At 38.7% G+C, this 22,643-nt stretch overlaps 2 protein-coding genes and 2 long non-coding RNA genes across 4 annotated transcripts in view; 1 reads left to right on the top strand and 3 right to left on the bottom strand.

Moving 5' to 3' along the window:
- Positions 1 to 424: 424 nt before the first annotated feature.
- On the bottom strand, positions 425 to 3,035 carry LOC103516293 (protein cornichon; the record flags this gene model as incomplete). Its single annotated transcript, XM_026828728.1, has 3 exons — positions 425 to 572; positions 1,520 to 1,592; positions 2,855 to 3,035. Coding segments are annotated over 3 exons (402 nt in total), but the record flags the coding sequence as incomplete, so codon positions are not given.
- Positions 3,036 to 4,708: 1,673 nt separating this feature from the next.
- Positions 4,709 to 18,366, bottom strand: LOC103516292 (thrombospondin type-1 domain-containing protein 7B). The gene is made up of 27 exons (XM_026828729.1): positions 18,348 to 18,366; positions 18,013 to 18,141; positions 17,741 to 17,838; positions 17,364 to 17,432; positions 16,861 to 16,986; positions 16,381 to 16,622; positions 16,041 to 16,167; positions 15,963 to 15,982; positions 15,766 to 15,919; positions 15,428 to 15,549; positions 15,094 to 15,264; positions 14,412 to 14,524; positions 13,733 to 13,807; positions 13,482 to 13,690; positions 12,929 to 13,302; positions 12,684 to 12,805; positions 12,258 to 12,455; positions 11,683 to 11,915; positions 11,105 to 11,290; positions 8,419 to 8,660; positions 7,876 to 8,019; positions 7,762 to 7,780; positions 7,451 to 7,652; positions 7,077 to 7,256; positions 6,757 to 6,897; positions 6,207 to 6,294; positions 4,709 to 5,141 (listed from the first exon to the last, which is right to left on the bottom strand). The coding sequence occupies exons 1-27, from the start codon at positions 18,364 to 18,366 to the stop codon at positions 5,093 to 5,095; spliced, it is 3,852 nt and encodes a 1,283-aa protein (XP_026684530.1). The 3' UTR covers positions 4,709 to 5,092.
- Positions 9,752 to 10,652, top strand: LOC113470363. The gene is made up of 2 exons (XR_003393437.1): positions 9,752 to 9,818; positions 10,252 to 10,652. It is a non-coding gene; the product is annotated as an uncharacterized LOC113470363 (long non-coding RNA).
- A 1,652-nt stretch (positions 18,367 to 20,018) lies between the features above and the next one.
- The window catches only part of LOC113470361, an 11,850-nt gene continuing 9,225 nt past the window's right edge, over positions 20,019 to 22,643 (bottom strand). The window contains exon 2 of the long non-coding RNA XR_003393436.1: positions 20,019 to 20,047. This is a non-coding gene — a long non-coding RNA (uncharacterized LOC113470361). The remainder of the gene's footprint in view (positions 20,048 to 22,643) is intronic.

Genomic DNA, 22,643 nt, shown 5'->3' with positions numbered 1-22,643 from the left:
TACTGTATGATTTGATCTGAAGTTGAATTATTTTCTTATGTACAAAAGCTGAGCTCCATAATGTGGTCATTCAATGACTTTCAATCAGAGAACTGATCATCCTGGAAAACACAACAAATTAATTTAGATTAATAGATTTATTAAAATCATTTAAGAGAGAAATGGATAAACAGGACAGGACAATGTAATCAGCAAGTTTGATAATGGATTAGCCTAGGACTTTGTCCTCAAATCTGGGCTCTCTCTATTATGCTCCGTTTTACATACATATTATTGTAGGTAATAATATTGGACAAGTTTTAAGTTTTTATTAATGAATGCATAAACATCAAAACTATTCCTGCTAATGAGGATCGATAGAAAAATAGAAATTGTAGGGAACCACATAGGAAAAAGAAGAAATAATAATAACAATAAATAGCACTTACCCATAGAGGTAGTAGAAAAATGACAGCAAATAGAAAGCTAATTTGATCCAACCTTCTCTTTGGCATTTGTTCAGAGTATCAGCATTCATAATACTGGTTGGGTCATACAGTCCATACCCAGACATTACAGGCCTATTTCTGTACCTGAAAATTAACAGTAAAAACATTGTTATGGCCTTCGTTAGATTATGATAATTTTACACTAGTGGACTGTATCACAGAAAGGAGATGTCCGTGCATTGTGATAGTCCAAGCCCATTTTCAAGAGAAATAATTAGCATTCATAATACTGGTTGGGTCATACAGTCCATACCCAGACATTACAGGCCTATTTCTGTACCTGAAAATTAACAGTAAAAACATTATGAACCTCTAAAAAAATGGAGTGCTAGTTTTTAATGGTTACATTCAAGCTAGGCTAGTATATCCAATATTTTTAACCAATACCAATCAGATTTTTACTTACTTTCTTTTTTTCTCATTCCTTTTGTTGCTAGTGCTAGTTTCATGGTTGAAGATTCTAAAGGGAAAATATTGCCTTTGATTTCCTTCAGAAACTGCATATCTCCTGAGTTTGGTTCTCAGAACACGTGTATTTTTCTTCTGGGGAAAACTTTTAGAAAGGGAACCAATTCCAATGTTGTGCCATCTTGGATTTACTATGATTTAGTATAGGCACCATTTCAGTCTCCATAAGGGAACTGATTCCGACAGTAAAAACATTATGAACCTCTAAAAAATGGAGTGCTAGTTTTTAATGGTTACATTCAAGCTAGGCTAGTATATCCAATATTTTTAGATTTTTACTTTCTTTCTTTTTTTTTCATTCCTTTTGCTGCTAGTTTCATGGTTGAAGATTCTAAAGGGAAAATATTGCCTATGATTTCCTTCAGAAACTGCATATCTCCTGAGTCTCAGAACAAGTGTATTTTTCTTCTGGGAAAACTTTTGGAAAAGGAACCAATTCCAATGTTGTGCCATCTTGGATTTCCTATGATTTAGTATAGGCACCATTTCAGTCTCCATAAGGGAAATGATTCCATTTCCAAAAAGAAAATACACCTAAGTAAAGTTGACCGAACACAACTAACCTGTTGATGTGGTAGACAAGCAGGGGTAGGTTGATGAGGAATGATACAAATTCCCCACACAACACATAGAAAAAAAAGAAGAAATAATAATAACAATAAATAGCACTTACCCATAGAGGTAGTAGAAAAATGACAGCAAATAGAAAGCTAATTTGATCCAACCTTCTCTTTGGCATTTGTTCAGAGTATCAGCATTCATAGTTTCCCAGCAACTCTTGAACTTTGACTCCATTTTTCTCAAAACGGGTTTTTTTCACTTAGTCCACTCTGCCTCTTAGTGCCTCAAATTATAATTATAAAACATCTACTAAGAATAAAATGTCAATCACACTTACACATTATACAAAAATAGAACAACCTAGGTAGTTTTGATTTTTTTTTCTTATTCTTTATAAAATTACTCTTATTGTAAATAATGGATAGATTATCTACCTATAGGTAGTTATTATAAATACATAAATAATGATAATATAATATTGTATTAGGTATTAAGGATACAAAATCAAGTTGATCAAAAATTATTAATAAAAATATATCTACCTACTTTACAAGTAATATTATCATATGAGTACTAAACACCGTGCTATACCCTATTACCTATTAGCATCATCATAGCAAGGATAATAACGACAGTTCTTCGAAGGTATTTTTACTTCCACACTCATCTGAATCCCAATCAAGCCTGCTTTCCACAACTGACCACCTCTTTCTCGTATCCTTCTCACAAAGGATGTCATCAAAATTTTCAAGATATTATCTGATTCCCGTCAACAATCGCCTGTTCTTCAATCTTCTTTAGTCCAGCACCATTTCCATCTTGAAATCATGCGGGTTCAATATTGGACCGATTTATTTCAGTGTCTTGCAATAAACTTCATTAGGATCGTGTCGATCCGAGCTGAAATGAAGTCACAAAATTATTTAGACTCTAGCTTTCTAGATACATAATACCTATTATAGGTAGTACGTCTTCAACAACTACAGGTACACAGTTGAATTGAATATTTAACCGTCAGTCAATAAACTTCATTAGGATCGTGTCGATCCGAGCTGAAATGAAGTCACAAAATTATTTAGACTCTAGCTTTCTAGATACATAATACCTACTATAGGTAGTACGTCTTCAACAACTACAGGTACACAGTTGAATTGAATATCTAACCGTCAGTCCAGTGAGATCTATAAGTATGAATAGCACTCCCCTAACGAGAGCTTCCAGATTTTTATGGCAGTGTTTAAAATTTATATTCCAGGATTATTAGGGAAATATGTACGTCGATATGTACTGTGGTATAAAAACGGTAAAATATGTACGTAGATTTCCCACATAATTATGATTGAAGATAGCATGTGCTAAATATTCTGGAAGTACTAATGGATTTAGACTATTACATTGGTCTATAGGATTTTTGTAGTCCACTTTCAGCTCATCAAATGCTATCACCTGAAAATGAAAATCATGGGTATTGGAAAAATTTGATAGATATGTAATAGGAATAAATCCATTTCCTTTCCTTTTTTACTTCATGAAACCTTGCCCAAACAAGAACTTTGGTCTCCTATTCCTTGAATTTTGATAGATCATTGTTTAACTGAATGAATTTTGTTCACAAATTTAAAATTTAGGTCCTGAATTTGGGAGAAAAATTAGTACACTCCATTTCCTTTCCTTTTTTACTTCATGAAACCTTGCCCAAACAAGAACTTTGGTCTCCTATTCCTTGAATTTTGATAGATCATTGTTCAACTGAATGAATTTTGTTCACAAATTTAAAATTTAGGTCCTGAATTTGGGAGAAAAATTAGTAAGTACACTTGTAAATTGTAAAGCAGTTAGAAATCAAGTAACATGTGTCCCAAGTATCGGTGTCAAGTAGTGTCAACATTTCAACATGTTTGTATTGTATAACAATGACAACAGATAACTGTCACCCTGACAATTGACAATGTCAAACTCTATACTATACTTAGCCATCATAATCATATCTGTTCATGGTTTACCAATAGTTCATGGTGAAAATTTTGGTTAGTAGGTAGGTAGACATTTAATTAGGAACCCTAATGATTTGAGCTGACCTGTCTGCTTAGGACAATCATTCTTGATAAAAACATTTCAACATGTTTGTATTGTATAACAATGACAACAGATAACTGTCACCCTGACAATTGACAATGTCAAACTCTATACTTAGCCATCCTAATCATATCTGTTCATGGTTTACCAATAGTTCATGGTGAAAATTTTGGTTAGTAGGTGGACATTTAATTAGGAACCCTAATGATTTAAGCTGACCTATCTGCTTAGGACAATCATTCTTGATAGATGATAAAAGTCATCATGGGCTATTATTTTTCAATGGGAAATATGAAGTAGTTAAGTATGAAAATTTTGGTTAGTAGGTAGGTAGACATTTAATTAGGAACCCTAATGATTTGAGCTGACCTGTCTGCTTAGGACAATCATTCTTGGTAGATGATAAAAGTCATCATGGGCTATTATTTTTCAATGGGAAATATGAAGTAGGTAAGCATTTCAACATGTTTGTATTGTATAACAATGACAACAGATAACTGTCACCCTGACAATTGACAATGTCAAACTACCATCTATGACCTGACATCCACTTTTGGTTGGTCTTTTGATACTATCACAGCCGCCTGTAAAAAATATGGAACGAAACATATTATTTGTCCGCTTGATATAGTGTTTGAACTTCCAAGTGTTCATCTGAGAAGGATTGTTATTATAAGTCTTATTGAAGGGGGACGGTCAAGTTTATAGACTATAGAGTAATGCCTTGATATAGTGTTTGAACTTCCAAGTGTTCATCTGAGAAGGATTGTTATTATAAGTCTTATTGAAGGGGGACGGTCAAGTTTATAGAGTAATGCTTATTCAATTCAGTTTGACTCATCCTTTGATTTAAGTGTACATACCAACTACAGTTAACCCGTCAGATCGCTTGCACACAATAGATCCTTCGCCAGTAACGACCCAATCAAATGTCAAACACGGGCCCAAATCGCAATCCTTGGTTTCCCACAGTGGTTCGGGGCACGTTTTCGCTGTTCCTAACTTTGGCTGACGAATGACTGCTCGAGATCTTGTTTGATAGCCTGAAAACAATCCAAACGGATGGTGTCAATTTCTTGTCCGAGCAAAAACAATCCGAGCAAAAACAGTATTAGGTATTAAGGATACAAAATCAAGTTGATCAAAAATTATTAATAAAAATATATCTACCTACTTTACAAGTAATATTATCATATATTATGAGTACTAAACACCGTGCTATACCCATACCCTATTAGCATCATAGCAAGGATAATAACGACAGTTCTTCGAAGGTATTTACTTCCACACTCCCCATCTGAATCCCAATCAAGCCTGCTTTCCACATCTCACTTGACTTCCGACAACTGACCACCTCTTTCTCGTATCCTTCTCACAAAGGATGTCATCAAATTTTCAAGATATTATCTGATTCCCGTCAACAATCGCCTGTTCTTCAATCTTCTTTAGTCCAGCACCATTTCCATCTTGAAATCATGCGGGTTCAATATTGGACCGATTTATTTCAGTGTCTTGCAATAAACTTCATTAGGATCGTGTCGATCCGAGCTGAAATGAAGTCACAAAATTATTTAGACTCTAGCTTTCTAGATAATACCTAATAATTATAGGTAGTACGTCTTCAACAACTACAGGTACACAGTTGAATTGAATATCTAACCGTCAGTCCAGTGAGATCTATAAGTATGAATAGCACTCCCTAACGAGAGCTTCCAGATTTTTATGGCAGTGTTTAAAATTTATATTCCAGGATTATTAGGGAAATACGTCGATATTAGTACTGTGGTATAAAAACGGTAAAATATGTACGTAGATTTCCCACATACACAACTCTAGTCTGGGAATAGAGAGAGTTTTTAGAGGACTCACCTTCGACTTGGCGCAAATGAGATTTGTCAACATCTCACCATGTGATACGAAATTTTGGTTTGATTCTACAAGTTTCGAGCGTGTCGGGTTAACCCATTCTGGATTAACCCTTATGGTCGTTTGGCCTCGACAAACATTATGAACCTCTACTAGCGTCCCCAAACCCAACCAGAGTTACGTCACTGTCGAGATACACATCGATATGTCTATTGAAAGACATATTAGACAAGAGTGATAACTCTTGTTGAAACACATTCCACCTAGTTTTTAATGGTTACATTCAAGCTAGGCTAGTATATCCAATATTTTTAACCAATACCAATCAGATTTTTACTTACTTTCTTTTTTCTCATTCCTTTTGCTGCTAGTGCTAGTTTCATGGTTGAAGATTCTAAAGGGAAAATATTCCCTTTAATTTCCTTCAGAAACTGCATATCTCCTAAGTTTGGTTCTCAGAACAGGTGTATTTTTCTTCTGGGAAAACTTTTAGAAAGGGAACCAATTCCAATGTTGTGCCGTCTTGGATTTCCTATGATTTAGTATAGGCACCATTTCAGTCTCCATAAGGGAACTGATTCCATTTCCAAAAAGAAAATACACCTAAGTACTTAAAGTTGACCGAACACAACTAACCTGTTGATGTGATAGACAAGCAGGGGTAGGTTGATGAGGAATGATACAAATTCCCCACACAGCACATAATGTAAGTCAGTGGTAATACCTGTAAAATATGGAAATACTTACCACACAAGATAGACAGACGTGATGACAAATATAATGAAGACGATTCCTGTACCAACCATTGCCCAGAACCACACATTCAAGTCATCATCTGGAATAGAAATCACGGTGTATAAAGCTCTGTCGACTGAAACCGTCCACACGGCTATGTGTAAACACAGCTTTAGAGCGACTAAAATCATCTAACATCCAGTTTGGAACTTCTACCACCCTTAATTAAGTAGTTATTGTGAATAAGAGCAGAAGTGCAGCCCAAATATACAAAAGGTATATTGAGGTGAAAATATTCTCCCAATTTCAACAGCTACCTACATGTAGTATATTCACACGGCTATGTGTAGACACAGCTTTAGAGCGACTAAAATCATCTAACATCCAGTTTGGAACTTCTACCACCCTTAATTAAGTAGTTGTTGTGAATAAGAGCAGAAGTGCAGCCCAAATATACAAAAGGTATATTGAGGTGAAAATATTCTCCCAATTTCAACAACTACCTACATGTAGTATATGTTCAATAAAACTAGTATGATAAGCGACAGTCTGGTATACTTACTCGGATCATATTTATACGTGACATCCGGATACTGACAAGAGATGTCCTCAACAATAACCCCAGGTTCCGCAGTACACACACATCTACCATCTATGACCTGACATCCACTTTTGGTTGGTCTTTTGATACTATCACAGCCGCCTGTAAAAAATATGGAACGAAACATATTATTTTTGTCCGCTTGATATAGTGTTTGAACTTCCAAGTGTTCATCTGAGAAGGATTGTTATTGTAAGTCTTATTGAAGGGGGACGGTCAAGTTTATAGACAAATGTTTATTCAATTCAGTTTGACTCATCCTTTGATTTAAGTGTACTTACCAACTACAGTTAACCCGTCAGATCGCTTGCACACAATAGATCCTTCGCCAGTAACGACCCAATCAAATGTCAAACACGGGCCCAAATCGCAATCCTTGGTTTCCCACAGTGGTTCGGGGCACGTTTTCGCTGTTCCTAACTTTGGCTGACGAATGACTGCTCGAGATCTTGTTTGATAGCCTGAAAACAATCCAAACGGATGGTGTCAATTGATTACTTTCTTGAAGAGACTTCTCTAATTCTTGGTTTCCGGCAAAAGAATAAGTTCTGGTGACAGTATAGGTACTCTCCGTCGTCGAAATCCTATAAAATTTGCCGCCAAAGTCCAAATAATAGTGCAGTACAAAGTTGGCCAATTTTCCTTCCTTACATACCAGCTTTGTCCTTTTTACAATCGCCGTGACAGTGGGACCAGTGACTCCATTCGGACAGTTGGCAGTCCGTTTCGCAAGGAACATTGCAGATGTCGCTAGTAGTGGGTTTACTGACAGTAGGACAGAGCCAATGTTCCACGGGTTTTTTGTTATCTCCACGTACACAGGTGACGTTTCGATAGGTCAGACCAGGTTGTGTGATCTGATCTTCTCCAAGATTAGATCACACCTCGATGATCGCGCCCTGACTTTCGAGTTAGGCGGGTGAATGAGGTGTCTGAGTGGCACCCCAATTTTAAAATTTCTATCACCCCTCTCCGACGCAGCGGCCTAAAAACGGCCGGCCCGTCAAAATCCGCTCAAATCCACCAAGAACAGAACGAAATATGTCGCTATCATGCTACTTGACATACATAGTTTATCGCTTGAAATGTTGATGCTTACCTGTTTGATTACAAGTGCATTTACTCTCATTCCAATCATCCCATTTACTGAGTTCACAATCTACAGGGCAATCGATGTAGCACCATTTACTTGCTGCGTACGGCACAGGCTGATCCTTGCAAAATCTAAAAAGGTATGGAAAGGGTCTTGATAAGTACCTTTTAAAGGTTTTTATCTTCATTAACCTCATTTAGGCGATTTATTGTTTTCAACGTGTCGCGCGACACGTTTCCACTATGCGATTTTTATCGCGCGACCCTGTCGCGCGGCAAAAATCGCGTTGGTGGAAATCCACCTTAATGTGGATTGTAATGAATAAACTTCTTATTATTATTATCATGAGAATTCTAAAGGTACCACCACTGGATTGCTGAGATTAAACCCTTTGCCAAGGATCAAATCCAAGCACCAAGTGCCATGCCCTGCAAAAATTTCCCCATACTTTCTGTGATACTTCTCGAGCACATAAACTAAAATTTTCACATTTTCAGTCATCCAGAAGATTTTTTCGGCAAAATACTCACTTGAAATCCACCAGCCGACCATCGCTCCTCTCGCAAAAGATCAGACCATAGCTTTTGCCCTCGCCGCACGGACTACCACCTAATGGAAGACACGAAGAGTACTTGGTCACCGCCCACTTGTACGTGAAACAGGTCAGATTGACGTGACAGGCCTGGGTTTGAATGGAATGCGGACAGGGAGCGCCATGAATGCTCGGAGCTCGCAACATGGACCGAGTTCTTTGTTGCGTGTTGCTGCAATCCTGAAAACGGGGAAGAACACATTACTTTCCTTCCTTTAGGATAAGGAAAGTAAACAGGACTCTGAAAATCATGTAGGTAAGATGTGGACAGGGAGCGCCATGAATGCTCGGAGCTCGCAACATGGACCGAGTTCTTTGTTGCGTGTTGCTGCAATCCTGAAAACGGGGAAGAATACATTACTTTTCTTCCTTTAGGATAAGGAAAGTAAACAGGAATCTGAAAATCATGTAGGTAGATGCTACATCATGGTCATAGAAGTGAACTGCCCATTTCTTCTGCAAACCAATGTTCATGAATAAACATCTTAGTTTCGTTGATTAGATAGAATCCTGCTGGGATAGGACTGAAAAGTCCCTTTACCTCCGCAGTCTAGCCAAGGTCTCATATTGTATTTTGACATATTATTGGGAACACAGATCGACAGATTGACAGTCTTCTGCAAACCAATGTTCATGAATAAACATCTTAGTTTCGTTGATTAGATAGAATAGAATCCTGCTGGGATAGGACTGAAAAGTCCTTTTACCTCCGCAGTCTAGCCAAGGTCTCATATGTAGGGTATATTTTTTAATTACTTAATAGGTAGGTTCAAAGTGCTTGGGTTTTTTGCAATGTTAAGTAGATCCTCACCTAATTAGGTATCTACATTTATTGTTCACAACGAAAAACAGTAAGTAACCCATTATAAAGTAGGTACCTCCACATTGATAAATTTAGGGAGCCACCCTACTAAAAAAGAGACTCCATTGGCATACTCTCTTCATTCTTCAAATTCATACATTGGGAGTAAAAAAAACCATAGGTCGTTATGTACCTACTTTAGAAACTTAGAAATATTTTTTCTGAAAACATGTATATGAGCTATGGGTGATGGAGGTTGAAACAGAAAAATCATAATATAGAGAGTAAAGAAGAAGAAAAAAGAAAAACGGTACGAATCTGGCCTAATATTCCAGTTTATTAACTTACATGAGATGTTCTTGAACCAAGAATATTGTGGTGGTTTCTGTGCCAGGTTCGAATCCCGTATGCAAAAGTAATCGGACTTATTCTATACCACTATAATGTAAATATTAATATTAACGCCTAATATTCCAGTTTATTAACTTACATGAGATGTTCTTGAACCAAGAATATTGTGGTGGTTTCTGTGCCAGGTTCGAATCCCGTATGCGAAAGTAATCGGACTTATTCTATACCACTATAGTGTAAATATTAATATTAACGCAATAAATTAATGTTTAGATATTATTATTATTACCTAACATATGTACATGTTTATCGTCTTGGAAGTAAAAGGGTAACTATAAGTAGAATCAAATGAAAAGAAGGAAAATTATAACTCAGGTTTCTAAACATGGCTAGACTGCATCGCCTTCTAGTAATAATAACTACACAAATAGGTATTTCTAAATTGTGCACCATATCACATGTTCCTGCATACTTGCAAACACGTTTCATCTAAAACAGTCCGCCTACGCCTGTCCGTCCGTCAGTTTTTGGAGTTTATTGCATCCAGTAAGTACTTAATGAATGCAGGAATTTCGGCTACCCCGGAAAAGTCTACTCTGGTGGTGGTTTCTGTGCCAGGTTCGAATCCCGTATGCGAAAGTAATCGGACTTATTCTATACCACTATAGTGTAAATATTAATATTAACGTAATAAATTAATGTTTAGATATTATTATTACCTAACTTATGTACATGTTTATCGTCTTGGAAGTAAAAGGGTAACTATAAGTAGAATCAAATGAAAAGAAGGAAAATTTTAACTCAGGTTTCTAAACATGGCTAGACTGCATCGCCTTCTAGTAATAATATCTACACAGATATTTCTAAATTGTGCACCATATCACATGTTCCTTCCTGCAAAGGTACTTGCATACACGTTCCATCTAAAACAGTCCGCCTACGCCTGTCCGTCCGTCAGTTTTTGGAGTTTATTGCATCCAGTACTTAATGAATGCAGGAATTTCGGCTATCCCGGGAAAGTCTACTCTGGTCGCTGCTGCTGCTGCGAACTGAAACTTGGCGGCCTGTTCATCTAACAAACACCTAGGTTTCTAGCTTCCTAGATACAATTTCCATACAAATTTGAAAATTGAAAAATGGTAGGATCTCTAAGTATCAAATGAACATAAAATTATATAAAATTTATCGTATGATGAGGACGGTTTTTGAAAAAAGTAACAAATAATAACGTAGATTCATTCAAAATATCATTACTCAGAGAAGTGCAGTAAGTTCAGTCGGGACTCATTAGTGTCATCTTCTGCAAACCAATGTTCATGAATAAACATCTTAGTTTCGTTGATTAGATAGAATAGAATCCTGCTGGGATAGGACTGAAAAGTCCCTTTACCTCCGCAGTCTAGCCAATGTATTTTGACATATTATGGGGAACATAGATCGACAGATTGACATTATTCATAAGCAAACTTACACCCAAACACGAGGACCATTCAGACCAGCTACTCAGAACGCAGTCTCCGGGACAGGCCACGTGACAGTTGTTGATATCAGAGGGTTGTGTGGCCCAATCACAGTACTTGTTGTCCACAGCCTGCTCTGTACGCTTGTCAATACACCTGGAATGAAATTCGATAGTAGTAAAGTATGTATTATAATACTAGTACACTAGTAGTAATTCTTCTCCCATCCTTCTTGGAAACCCTTCTCTCAGGATATTGCGAATCTTGCCCGGTAAGATTTAGATCCGTCCCTGCTTGAGAAAAGGTTTGAAAACTAGTCGTAGTAAACGTAGTACATAATCGAACGTTGAAAACGGGATTCAATCCGTAAGTGAACCCTTTTTTGAACTCAAAACTATCAGCGCTCAACTCGTTAAAAAAAGGTCAGTCGGACTCAATCCGTTGATTCCCAATTGATATCTGTGCCTCAATATGTAGGTACACCGTTCAGAGCAATCAGTGCCTTCTACAGTTTCCAGTTCCTTAAAAAAAAGGTACAGGTGATTTGTATCAAGTATCAGGCAATCAAAATGGACGAAAGTTCTTGGACAAGGCCAAACGGGGAGAACCTAACTCCCAACTCACCAATCAACTGTCGGGTACGGGATCTGACCCCAGTGCAGGGTTGGTCACAGGGAGACCAATGTGACCAATCAGTGACGGTGCACGGCTTCGAACAGTCCACATGGCACCGCTCTATACTGGGAGGAACTTTGGCCTGGGTTTTGATGCAGTATTTGATTTCCACGTGCGTACTTGACCCGTCGGCACTGCACCAGATGTCTGAAGGGAAAAGGAGGATGAAATTTGAACGTTCGATAAAATGGAAGAAAGTGGTTTGCTAAAAGAATACACCTAATGCTGAGGTATTTCTTCAAGTTACCTATTCTATCTTCAGCTTAACGGCTTTGTATGAAAAAAAAAAAAAAAATAATCAAAACCGTTGTTATGGTTCTACTATTGTTCTAGCCTTTAATACCCCACTACTTGGAATACCAGATAGTGATAGTAGATACAAGATGTCTTGTAACTTGTAACAGCAAGTGCCCTCATTCCAGTGTACGTATCGTGTGAATATACATATGACCAACTCAATAAAATATACAATTCTAAAAGCTGCCTTACCTCGTGCTCTTAATCCACTGCCACAAGTTCTGTCGGGACCCATTTGACACTGAGACCAAGAGCCTAGGGCCCAGTTATATTCGGGACACTTGCCCGAAATCTTCTTGCAAGGGATCCGTTCAATCAGGCGTTCATTGCAATTTTCTCCGGACAAAATCTCTCTGGTTCTTTGCGTGTATATCAGCTCATCTTTGTCCGCTGTAGGCAGAAGACAAAATTAGAAGGAAGATAAAGATCCCATTTAGAAAAAATGAATACAACTAATGCTGAGGTGAATTGTATCAGTTACTTCCCTTCATTTCAAAAATATAATTCTAAGGTGTTTCTTCTAGTTAACTATTCTATTAGGATATTCAGCTTAACGGCTTTGTGTGAAATCTTGTCATTCTTGTCAACATTTTGAAGGGTTTTACATTTCTTACTTACTTTTTGTGCACGTTGGTAAGTTCTGGCATGAAGACCATTCCGTCCAATCAGAGTAGACGCAAGGTTCTGGACAGCGTTTGGTGCAGGGTCGCCACTCAGGAGGCTTGGGCAATAGCTGACATCTGAAATAGTATCCCAAGAATTGATGTGATTAAAGCAAATTTTGTAACTTTTAATTACAAGTAAGTGTGTTTCTTTTCAGATTTCAAGATTTCGGTGGGAGCTATATTTTCGGTGTCTCTTACCTTGCATCAGGCAGCTTCATTTCGTTGTCTTCCATGCACCAAACCTCTCTCACTTGAACTCCCTGGCCACATGTTGCGTTACACGGTTGCCAGGGTAACGTCAGCCAACTGAATTTGTGACAGTCGTGTGTGTTGCAGGACTCGATCTGGGTCATTTCGCTAGCAGGAGGACATTGGTGACCGCCTGGGCCGGGTGGTGCAATAACGGTCCTGTTTCGCGTCTTGTACGGGGTCAGTTTTCCGTCGAAACATTGAGAGGAGCAAGCTGTCCAATCGGACCAGCCCGATACCACACAATCATTGGGGCACGGGATCAGGCAGCTTTCCTGAGCCACAGGCTTGAGTTTGGTACAATGATAGTCCGCCACGGTTTCCTAAATAAACAGACGAGGAAGGTAATACACTTGAAAAACTAGACAAGAAACGAATGCTAAACAGCTCACATGAGGAGATTTCTTATAATTGCCTGAATAATAAGGAACAGAACTGAAATCCACACGATGAAGGCAAAGCCCGAGATCATTATAACCTTCATCTCACTAAATTTACTTACCCCACCATGGTCTTTGCACATGATTTTCCGCATGCGGACTCCGTTACCACATTTGCCCACTCCGGGGTCCAATATGCAGGAGGACCACACGTCCGCATACCAATGGTAGCACTGCGGATTGCTGCAGGTTTGAATCTCGTCGGTGGCAGGACATTCGAGACCGTTCTCGGAGGGGGCTTCGATGACTTGGCGAGACCTTCGGCGAAAACCTACGGAGGCATAGGGTAAGTATTAAGTTTAGAAGTGAATAAATGCGTCGGTGGCAGGACATTCGAGACCGTTCTCGGAGGGGGCTTCGATGACTTGGCGAGACCTTCGGCGAAAACCTACGGAGGCATAGGGGAAGTATTAAGTTTAGAAGTGAATAAGGACATTCGAGACCGTTCTCGGAGGGGGCTTCGATGACTTGGCGAGACCTTCGGCGAAAACCTACGGAGGCATAGGGTAAGTATTAAATTTAGAAGTGAATAAATGAATGAAAAAACTACAATATGATTAGTACGAATAAAATGGTAATTTCAGCTTCGATTTCACAATGACATAATCTTTCACCTCCTACCAAAGGAGTACCTATGTACATATCTCTGTACGAATAAAATGGTAATTTCGGCTTCGATTTCACAATGACATAATCTTTCACCTCCTACCAAAGGAGTACCTATCTCTGAAGTATGAGGTTAGTTCAACATTTTTAACTAGGCTAAATAGGGTAATTGATAAGGCCCGAGATTGCTTACCTTTCAAAGGCATTGGTTCACTATCGCTCACAGGACACGCTTTGGCATACGAATAAAATGGTAATTTCGGCTTCGATTTCACAATGACATAATCTTTCACCTCCTACCAAAGGAGTACCTATCTCTGAAGTATGAAGTTCAACATTTTTAACTATGCTAAATAGGGTAATTGATAAGGCCCGAGATTGCTTACCTTTCAAAGGCATTGGTTCACTATCGCTCACAGGACACGCTTTGGCAGGTAGACAGGGACCCCAGGGTGACCATAAGCTGACCGAGCAATCCCTTTCACAAGGAACCTCACATCTGAAAAAAGAAGAAAAAAAATCGGACAGAATAAATGAGAGATTGTTTGTTCAAGAAAATAGGAGGTCTGCCTCAGTTTGTTGAACCGATTTTGCCTCAGACCTAGAGGGACGTACCAAAAAAGTGTGTAACAAAGGATGAAAGACGCTTTGGCAGGTAGACAGGGACCCCAGGGTGACCATAAGCTGACCGAGCAATCCCTTTCACAAGGAACCTCACATCTGAAAAAAGAAAAAAAAATCGGACAGAATAAATGAGAGATTGTTTGTTCAAGAAAATAGGAGGTCTGCGTCAGTTTGTTGAACCGATTTTGCCTCAGACCTAGAGGGACGTACCAAAAAAGTGTGTAACAAAGGATGAAAGAATGTCTTACCTCTGTACAATGGGGAGGGGATTCAAATGACATTCGTCTTCGCTGACTGCCCATCCCGTTTCCTTGGAAACACAGAATGAGAGATTGTTTGTTCAAGAAAATAGGAGGTCTGCGTCAGTTTGTTGAACCGATTTTGCCTCAGACCTAGAGGGACGTACCAAAAGAGTGTGTAACAAAGGATGAAAGAATGTCTTACCTCTGTACAGTGGGGAGGGGATTCAAATGACATTCGTCTTCGCTGACTGCCCATCCCGTTTCCTTGGAAACACATGTGACGTTTCGAAACTGGAGTCCTCCACCACACAATTCCTGACTCAGTCCTTTGGGGAGCTTGCATCTGGACCAGCTGGATGTCAGCCATTTGTATCTGAAATGATAGGGTGTTGACAATAACCACGAGTTCCTATGGTTTTTACTCTGCATTTTCTAAAAAGCTAAAATACCCCAACAACCAGCCCATTTACCTCAACACTCTTCGATCGAGCACAGAGTTTATTGATAAAAGATGTTATTTGAAATTTTGAACTCACAAGTCAGTGCATTTTGTTCCACTTCGTTCCTCGTTCGTTTCTTTCAAATGGGGACACTGCTTTCCGGATCCTTCGTGTAGTTTGGACACATCTCTTGTTCTTTCAGACACTGTTGGCCAGTTCTGGAATCAAAAAAGATACATGATTATTTGAATATTTATTGATTATTATTATCATTTATCCAGTTTAAGGTCGAGAAAGAACTTGGATGTGTGAAAGATGTGAAGAAGAGAAAGTTATTGATAACTGGACCAAAAATGACAACCTCCATTTTTCATGTCTGCACAAACTTGACATTAGCAGAATCTTTTGTAGATTGAAGTAGGTACTAAACTTACTTTTCCATTCTCGTCAATGCAGCCTCTTTTTACTTCTTTCCAGTCCGTCCATGGTGTGACAACACAATCTTGCGACATGATACATGATCTGGAGGCTAGGGGTCCTTTCTTGGAATCCATACATTCACTGAAAAAAAGCGCAATGTGTGAAATACTTTCAGTAACGAGATTAACATGAAAAGAAGATTCAGTTTTACTGTAACGCCTTTAACGTCCACTCCTTAAGCATTCAAGATACAGAATCTTTTGTAGATTGAAGTAGGTACTAAACTTACTTTTCCATTCTCGTCAATGCAGCCTCTTTTTACTTCTTTCCAGTCCGTCCACGGTGTGACAACACAATCTTGCGACATGATACATGATCTGGAGGCTAGGGGTCCTTTCTTCGAATCCATACATTCACTGAAAAAAGCGCAATGTGTGAAATACTTTCAGTAACGAGATTAACATGAAAAGAAGATTCAGTTTTACTGTAACACCTTTAACGTCCACTCCTTAAGCATTCAAGTTACATACGAGTTTGTAAAATAATTGTAAATAAGTTTGTAAAATAATATGATGTCAATATTGAAAAATTAAAGGATTTCGACATTTTTACCAAGGTCAAAAACAAACCTCAAATCCAGATCGAAACCAGACGAGTTGTAGCAGGACAGGGTTCTCTTTTGGTAGCCAACCTGAGGCCAGTGCTTGTAGTAGTTATCGCTGAGATCTGAATTCTGCCACATCAGACTATGAGCACCTTCAGGTTCAAAGCGTTCACATTTGCTCCAAGGTCCCACACTGAGGATGTTGTTTTGGGATTTTTGCCGTTTACAAGAAACTCCCTTGTCATCGCAATTGCGCCATTCACTCAACTGAAAACGGTCCGCGAGGAAGACAAAATGGTAAGTGACAAATTCAGTGCCTTTCTAATTATAGTGAATCCTTTAAAAACCAGGTAGATATAGGAAAATGCATTGGTTATACATATTTTATACTTTTCAAGCGCTGCTACTTGCAATTCTATTAAGACATTCAGAGCCTTTCTAACATACTATAAGGACAAGAAGGACACCTACCTTATCCCTTGATTGAGGCAAAGTTTCAACTTACTTGAGGGCAAGGTTTTCCATAGATACTCGGGGCAACCAGAACGCTTCGCACCCTGTGTTGGGCATTGTCACAGCATTCGGACCAATCAGAGAACTCGGTTACTACACAATCCTGCTTGTCAGTGACCTCGCATTTTTCCGTGGTGGGAGGTTCAGGAATACCATCACACACTTCGCGACGCATGTTACGGTATTGCTGGAAAGGTGAAGAAGCAGGCGTATTATTTTACATGGTGATCATACTCAAAAAGAGCTCGAAGGACAAAATGCACAACCCTACAAACAACAAAATATATTAAAGTACTTCCATCACACCCTCAGGATGTTTCCATCTTGAACTTGAAATCCTAGTAGTTAACATTTTACTTACCACAGTGGAACTTTCTTTATTGCGCAGGACGGTGACGCTCAAAATACCGCCAACCGCAGCACCTATTTTAACCAAACGTTTTGTGTTGCATCCTTGTCACATTTATGAACTACATATTCCTGCTTGTCAGTGACCTCGCATTTTTCCGTGGTGGGAGGTTCAGGAATACCATCACACACTTCGCGACGCATGTTACGGTATTGCTAGAAAGGTGAAGAAGCAGGCGTATTATTTTACAAGGTGATCATACTCAAAAAGAACTCGAAGGACAAAATGCACAACCCTGTAAACAACAAAATATATTAAAGTATCGCGACGCATGTTACGGTATTGCTAGAAAGGTGAAGAAGCAGGCGTATTATTTTACAAGGTGATCATACTCAAAAAGAACTCGAAGGGCAAAATGCACAACCCTGTAAACAACAAAATATATTAAAGTACTTCCATCACACCCTCAGGATGTTTCCATCTTGAACTTGAAATTCTAGTAGTTAACCAACATCTTACTTACCACAGTGGAACTTTCTTTATTGCGCAGAACGGTGACGCATTTGGTTTCACGATGTCGAATGCCTTTGCTAGATCCAGGTTTTACGGCGCATGGTATTGCTAGAAAGGTGAAGAAGCAGGCGTATTATTTTACAAGGTGATCATACTCAAAAAGAACTCGAAGGACAAAATGCACAACCCTGCAAACAACATAATATATCTAAGTACTTCCATCACACCCTCAGGATATTTCCGTCTTGAACCTGAAATTCTAGGAGTTAACCTACATCTTACTTACCACAGTGGAACTTTCTTTATTACGCAGGACGGTGACGCATTTGGTTTCACGATGTCGAATGCCTTTGCTAGATCCAGGTTTCACGGCGCATGGACTCCAGAGACCCACATCCCAATCGATTTTCTCTGCACAAAGGTGAAACAAAATTCAAATTTATTGTGATATAAGTACCTATTGGACATAATGGATTTACCCACCCTGGCTAGTGGTTTGTATCTTAGGTATAAGGCAAACCTACGTATACTCTAACAGCTGATAGAAAGGGCTTTATAGTCGAATCGTATTGCTATTAGCGTGCTAGTCGAAATATCGACTTTCAGTCCATCATTACTGCTCCCAGATATAGACATATGGATTTTTTCGGCTCTCTGCTTGGAATACGGGGTGTACTCAGCCTTGACGGCGCATGGACTCCAGAGACCCACATCCCAATCGATTTTCTCTACATAAAGGTAAAACAAAATTCAAATTACAACACAGGTATTTTAGGTAGTGAATTTACTCAACCTGGCGCTAGTGGTTTGTATATTATAAGATTTATAAGGCAAATCTACGTATACTCCAACATCTACGTATACTTAGAAGGCAGTGCTTTATAGGCGAATTGTAAGTGCTGTTAGCGTGAGTCGAAATATCGACTTTCAGTCCATCACTACTGCTCTCAGAGATAGAAATACGGATTTTCCCGGCTCTATTCTTGGAATACGGGGTAGACTCAGCCTTGTAAGAGCTCACTTTCTCATATTTTCTGACTAGTTTTTCTTCCCCTCTTGAGGCTCTTTTTTTCCTCTTTTTTTTACAATAGTTACCTAGGTGTATTTCCCCTTGTTCTTCTATAGACCACTCTCTCCCTCCCTCCTTCTATAGACCTCTCTCTCTCCCTCCCTCTTTCTATAGACCTCTCTCTCCCTCCCTCTTTCTATAGACCTCTCTCTCCCTCCCTCTTTCTATAGACAGATTTCTCTCAATATTCAAACATGGTTTCATTAAATTTCTATGGGTGCCTGGTATTTATATTGTGTATGCAATGCGCATAGCACTCATTTTCCAACTAAGCAAATTATTTTGCAACCCAAATTTAATATCTGTCGAAGTGTCGAATATTTTCGCCTAAATAATAACATTCATAAAATTAATAATATATTTTTTTCGAGTCCGGATTATAAATACTACCTACCATATTTCAGTGTAGAGCTTAATAAATTATAGGCGTATGTAGAACTTCGTATAATATGCACCAAAATATTACCTTTCTAATTTCAAGTTTAATTTTCCATGTACCTATCTATATATAGGTACATAGGTAGACATGTACCTAGGTACCTACCTAAGTTGAATTTCAAGGCTTCACTACCACCATTTAAAACATACGTTCAATCAGGCGTTCATTGCAATTTTCTCCGGACAAAATCTCTCTGGTTCTTTGCGTGTATATCAGCTCATCTTTGTCCGCTGTAGGCAGAAGACAAAATTAGAAGGAAGATAAAGATCCCATTTAGAAAAAATGAATACAACTAATGCTGAGGTGAATTGTATCAGTTACTTCCCTTCATTTCAAAAATATAATTCTAAGGTGTTTCTTCTAGTTACCTATTCTATTAGGATATTCAGTTTAACGGCTTTGTGTAAAATCTTGTCATTCTTGTCAACATTTTGAAGGGTTTTACACATTTGACACTGAGACCAAGAGCCTAGGGCCCAGTTATATTCGGGACACTTGCCCGAAATCTTCTTGCAAGGGATCCGTTCAATCAGGCGTTCATTGCAATTTTCTCCGGACAAAATCTCTCTGGTTCTTTTCGTGTATATCAGCTCATCTTTGTCCGCTGTAGACGCATAAAGGACGCGGTGAATACCATGACGCCATGAATAAGGAAATTTGGTGACCAAAATTTGATCTTACCTGTTATCCAAATGTAGTTGGGATTATCTTGAACCGGAATGTGACCATTCACTCCGGCCAGAGCCGCAATGAGTAGAATTGGGAAAATCATGTTCCACAGCTATCCTACTACTCTGCCATGGTGAGAACTGGGAACATAAACATTAGTTTTAATGTTATTATAAAGCAAGCACGGCTATTTTATGTTATCGTATTAGACCACCCAATGCTGTGCACAATAGACTACCAATAACGAGGTGAAAAAAAGCTCAACGAAGTAGGTGGGTACCCGGAAAAACTCATTTCTCACGCGCCGTGTATTTATTATTGCAAGGTGTCTGTTATCTCGGTTATAAATTCACTGGACGAGACAGAGGGGCGAGGAGGAGGAACATTAAAGTTCCGAGATTTCGAAAGCGCACATGCGAAACTGGGCAAAGACAAACGCAGAGACTGAGGAGTAAGTAATAAGCAAGAATATTATTGTGTGTGGAACATTAAAGTTCCGAGATTTCGAAAGCGCACATGCGAAACTGGGCAAAGACAAACGCAGAGACTGAAAAACTCATTTCTCACGCGCCGTGTATTTATTATTGCAAGGTGTCTGTTATCTCGGTTATAAATTCACTGGACGAGACAGAGGGGCAAGGAGGAGGAACATTAAAGTTCCGAGATTTCGAAAGCGCACATGCGAAACTGGGCAAAGACAAACGCAGAGGCAGAGGAGTAAGTAATAAGCAAGGAATATTATTGTGTGCGCTTCTTTTAGTTCATTTTATTACAATTTATATAAAATACAAACTAAGTCAAGTATGATGGGGCAAGAATCAGGCCTGGTTTTTAGTGAGCATGATCTTTCGGAGATATCGGAAATGTGGCACATCCACTATTTAGCTGATACCTCGTAATCTCTCGGACATTATTTTTTGTCCCTCCTCGTTTTATATCTGTAGAAAAACTATACATGGTATTTATATAAAATACAAACTAAGTCAAGTATGATGGGGCAAGAATCAGGCCTGGTTTTTAGTGAGCATGATCTTTCGGAGATATCGGAAATTTGGCACATCCACTATTTAGCTGATACCTCGTAATCTCTCGGACATTATTTTTTGTCCCTCCTCGTTCTATATCTGTAGAAAAACTATACATGGTATCAACCTATTAACTATGTTATCTGAGTGCCTATCCGTTTCGAATGTTGGCGATCATCATGGCTATTCTTATCTTGTTTGTTTTTTGTAGTGCAATAGTCCTAAACTAAAATGGACGCGGCACATAAGGGATCAGGAAGAGACCGCCTTAACATAATATCTTGTTTTTAGCAATTAACCAGTACCCTTATTTACCTTTCAATATCTGTTTCCGCAATAGGCCTTTTCCTCTCAAAAAGCGGTCCTCCAATCCGAGCCTGTATGAAGGTAAAAGTTTCCTCTTACTCTACTTCCCTTTTCTCCTTCCGTCTCTTTTACCTTCCCTTCATCCCTCCTCTTTCTACGTTCCCTTTCTCTTCAGACTCACTGCATTGGTAGTAGAAGCAGGTTTTATTGATTTTCACCACAACTTTCCCCGCCCTTCCCCCCTCTCCTGTCTCCTTCCACTCCTTTTCTTCCGTGTCCCCTCAACTCCCCTTTCTCTATTCGAGCATTGCGTGTAAAAGACATCTGAGATAGCTCAAGTGCCATTGTAACGTATAAAATTTATGCTCCGTGTAGGTACTTATATGCTGCATCATGAAATAAACTATTAATGCGAGGAAGACTCCCTACCTCGTCCTGGGGAAGGTGGGGCTTTTGTGAAAGATAAAATTCGTGACAGTTTCCATAACCATCATCGGTGTGAGCCGAAAGAAACAACTGTATTTTCTACTACTGTTTTTATTAGAACTTGAAATTTGTACCTCTGACACTTCCTTCTGTTCAAAGATCTCGTGTATCTTCGACTATTTCAACACAATGACTGAATTATCTGATTGTAAAAACGGTAGTTAAGGCGGTCTCTTCCTGATCCTTTGTGTGCCGCGTACATTTTAGTTTAGGACTATTACACTGTACGGTAGTAGGAACAAAGTACCTACACCATTTTTGATGATTCGGTAATTTTGACACATCCACCAAGAACTACAATGACATACACAAGTATTCAAAGATGTAGGAGTTTTATCACGTCCACTAATAACCATAGCTACATATTCAGTGATTTGGGGTTTAAGGCACATCCACCAATTACCCCTTTACCTTTAGTTATAATGATCTTCTAGCATTCTAGCTCATACGAGCGTCTCATTTTTCACAGGAAATCTGTACATAATAATTACTCAGTAGGTATATCGGCGCTTGAATTTCATGCCCTGGAGATTTTCCTGTGGTAAATAAATTGATGGATACTCATGTGGTATCAATATAAAGTTTCAAACATTTAGGAAATCTCTGCCTCTGCATACTTATACGGGTATAATGGATAGAGAAGCGGTGTAATAGAAAATATCAAGTTGATGAGTATGAGTATATATGGACTAAAGCTTTACGTATTAGAAAACGACCTACCAGGTGTTAAAAAATGTGGCATTTGTAAGCAAAAGTTATATTAGATGAACCAACATCTTTCGGCAGTACGATTCTCACAAGTGTACTCACAAGTCCTAGATACTAAGCAAGATATTTGGAGGTTTGTTTTTTTTTTGTTTTGTTTTTTTTTTTTTTTTTTTTTTTAAAAAAACCCTAAAAAAAAAAAAGATTTTCATGG

The sequence above is a fragment of the Diaphorina citri genome, unplaced genomic scaffold (genome assembly GCF_000475195.1).
Source record: "Diaphorina citri unplaced genomic scaffold, Diaci psyllid genome assembly version 1.1 scaffold1537, whole genome shotgun sequence".
NCBI classification, from domain to species: Eukaryota; Metazoa; Arthropoda; class Insecta; order Hemiptera; family Psyllidae; genus Diaphorina; species Diaphorina citri.
This window is presented reverse-complemented; position numbering and strand designations above follow the sequence as displayed.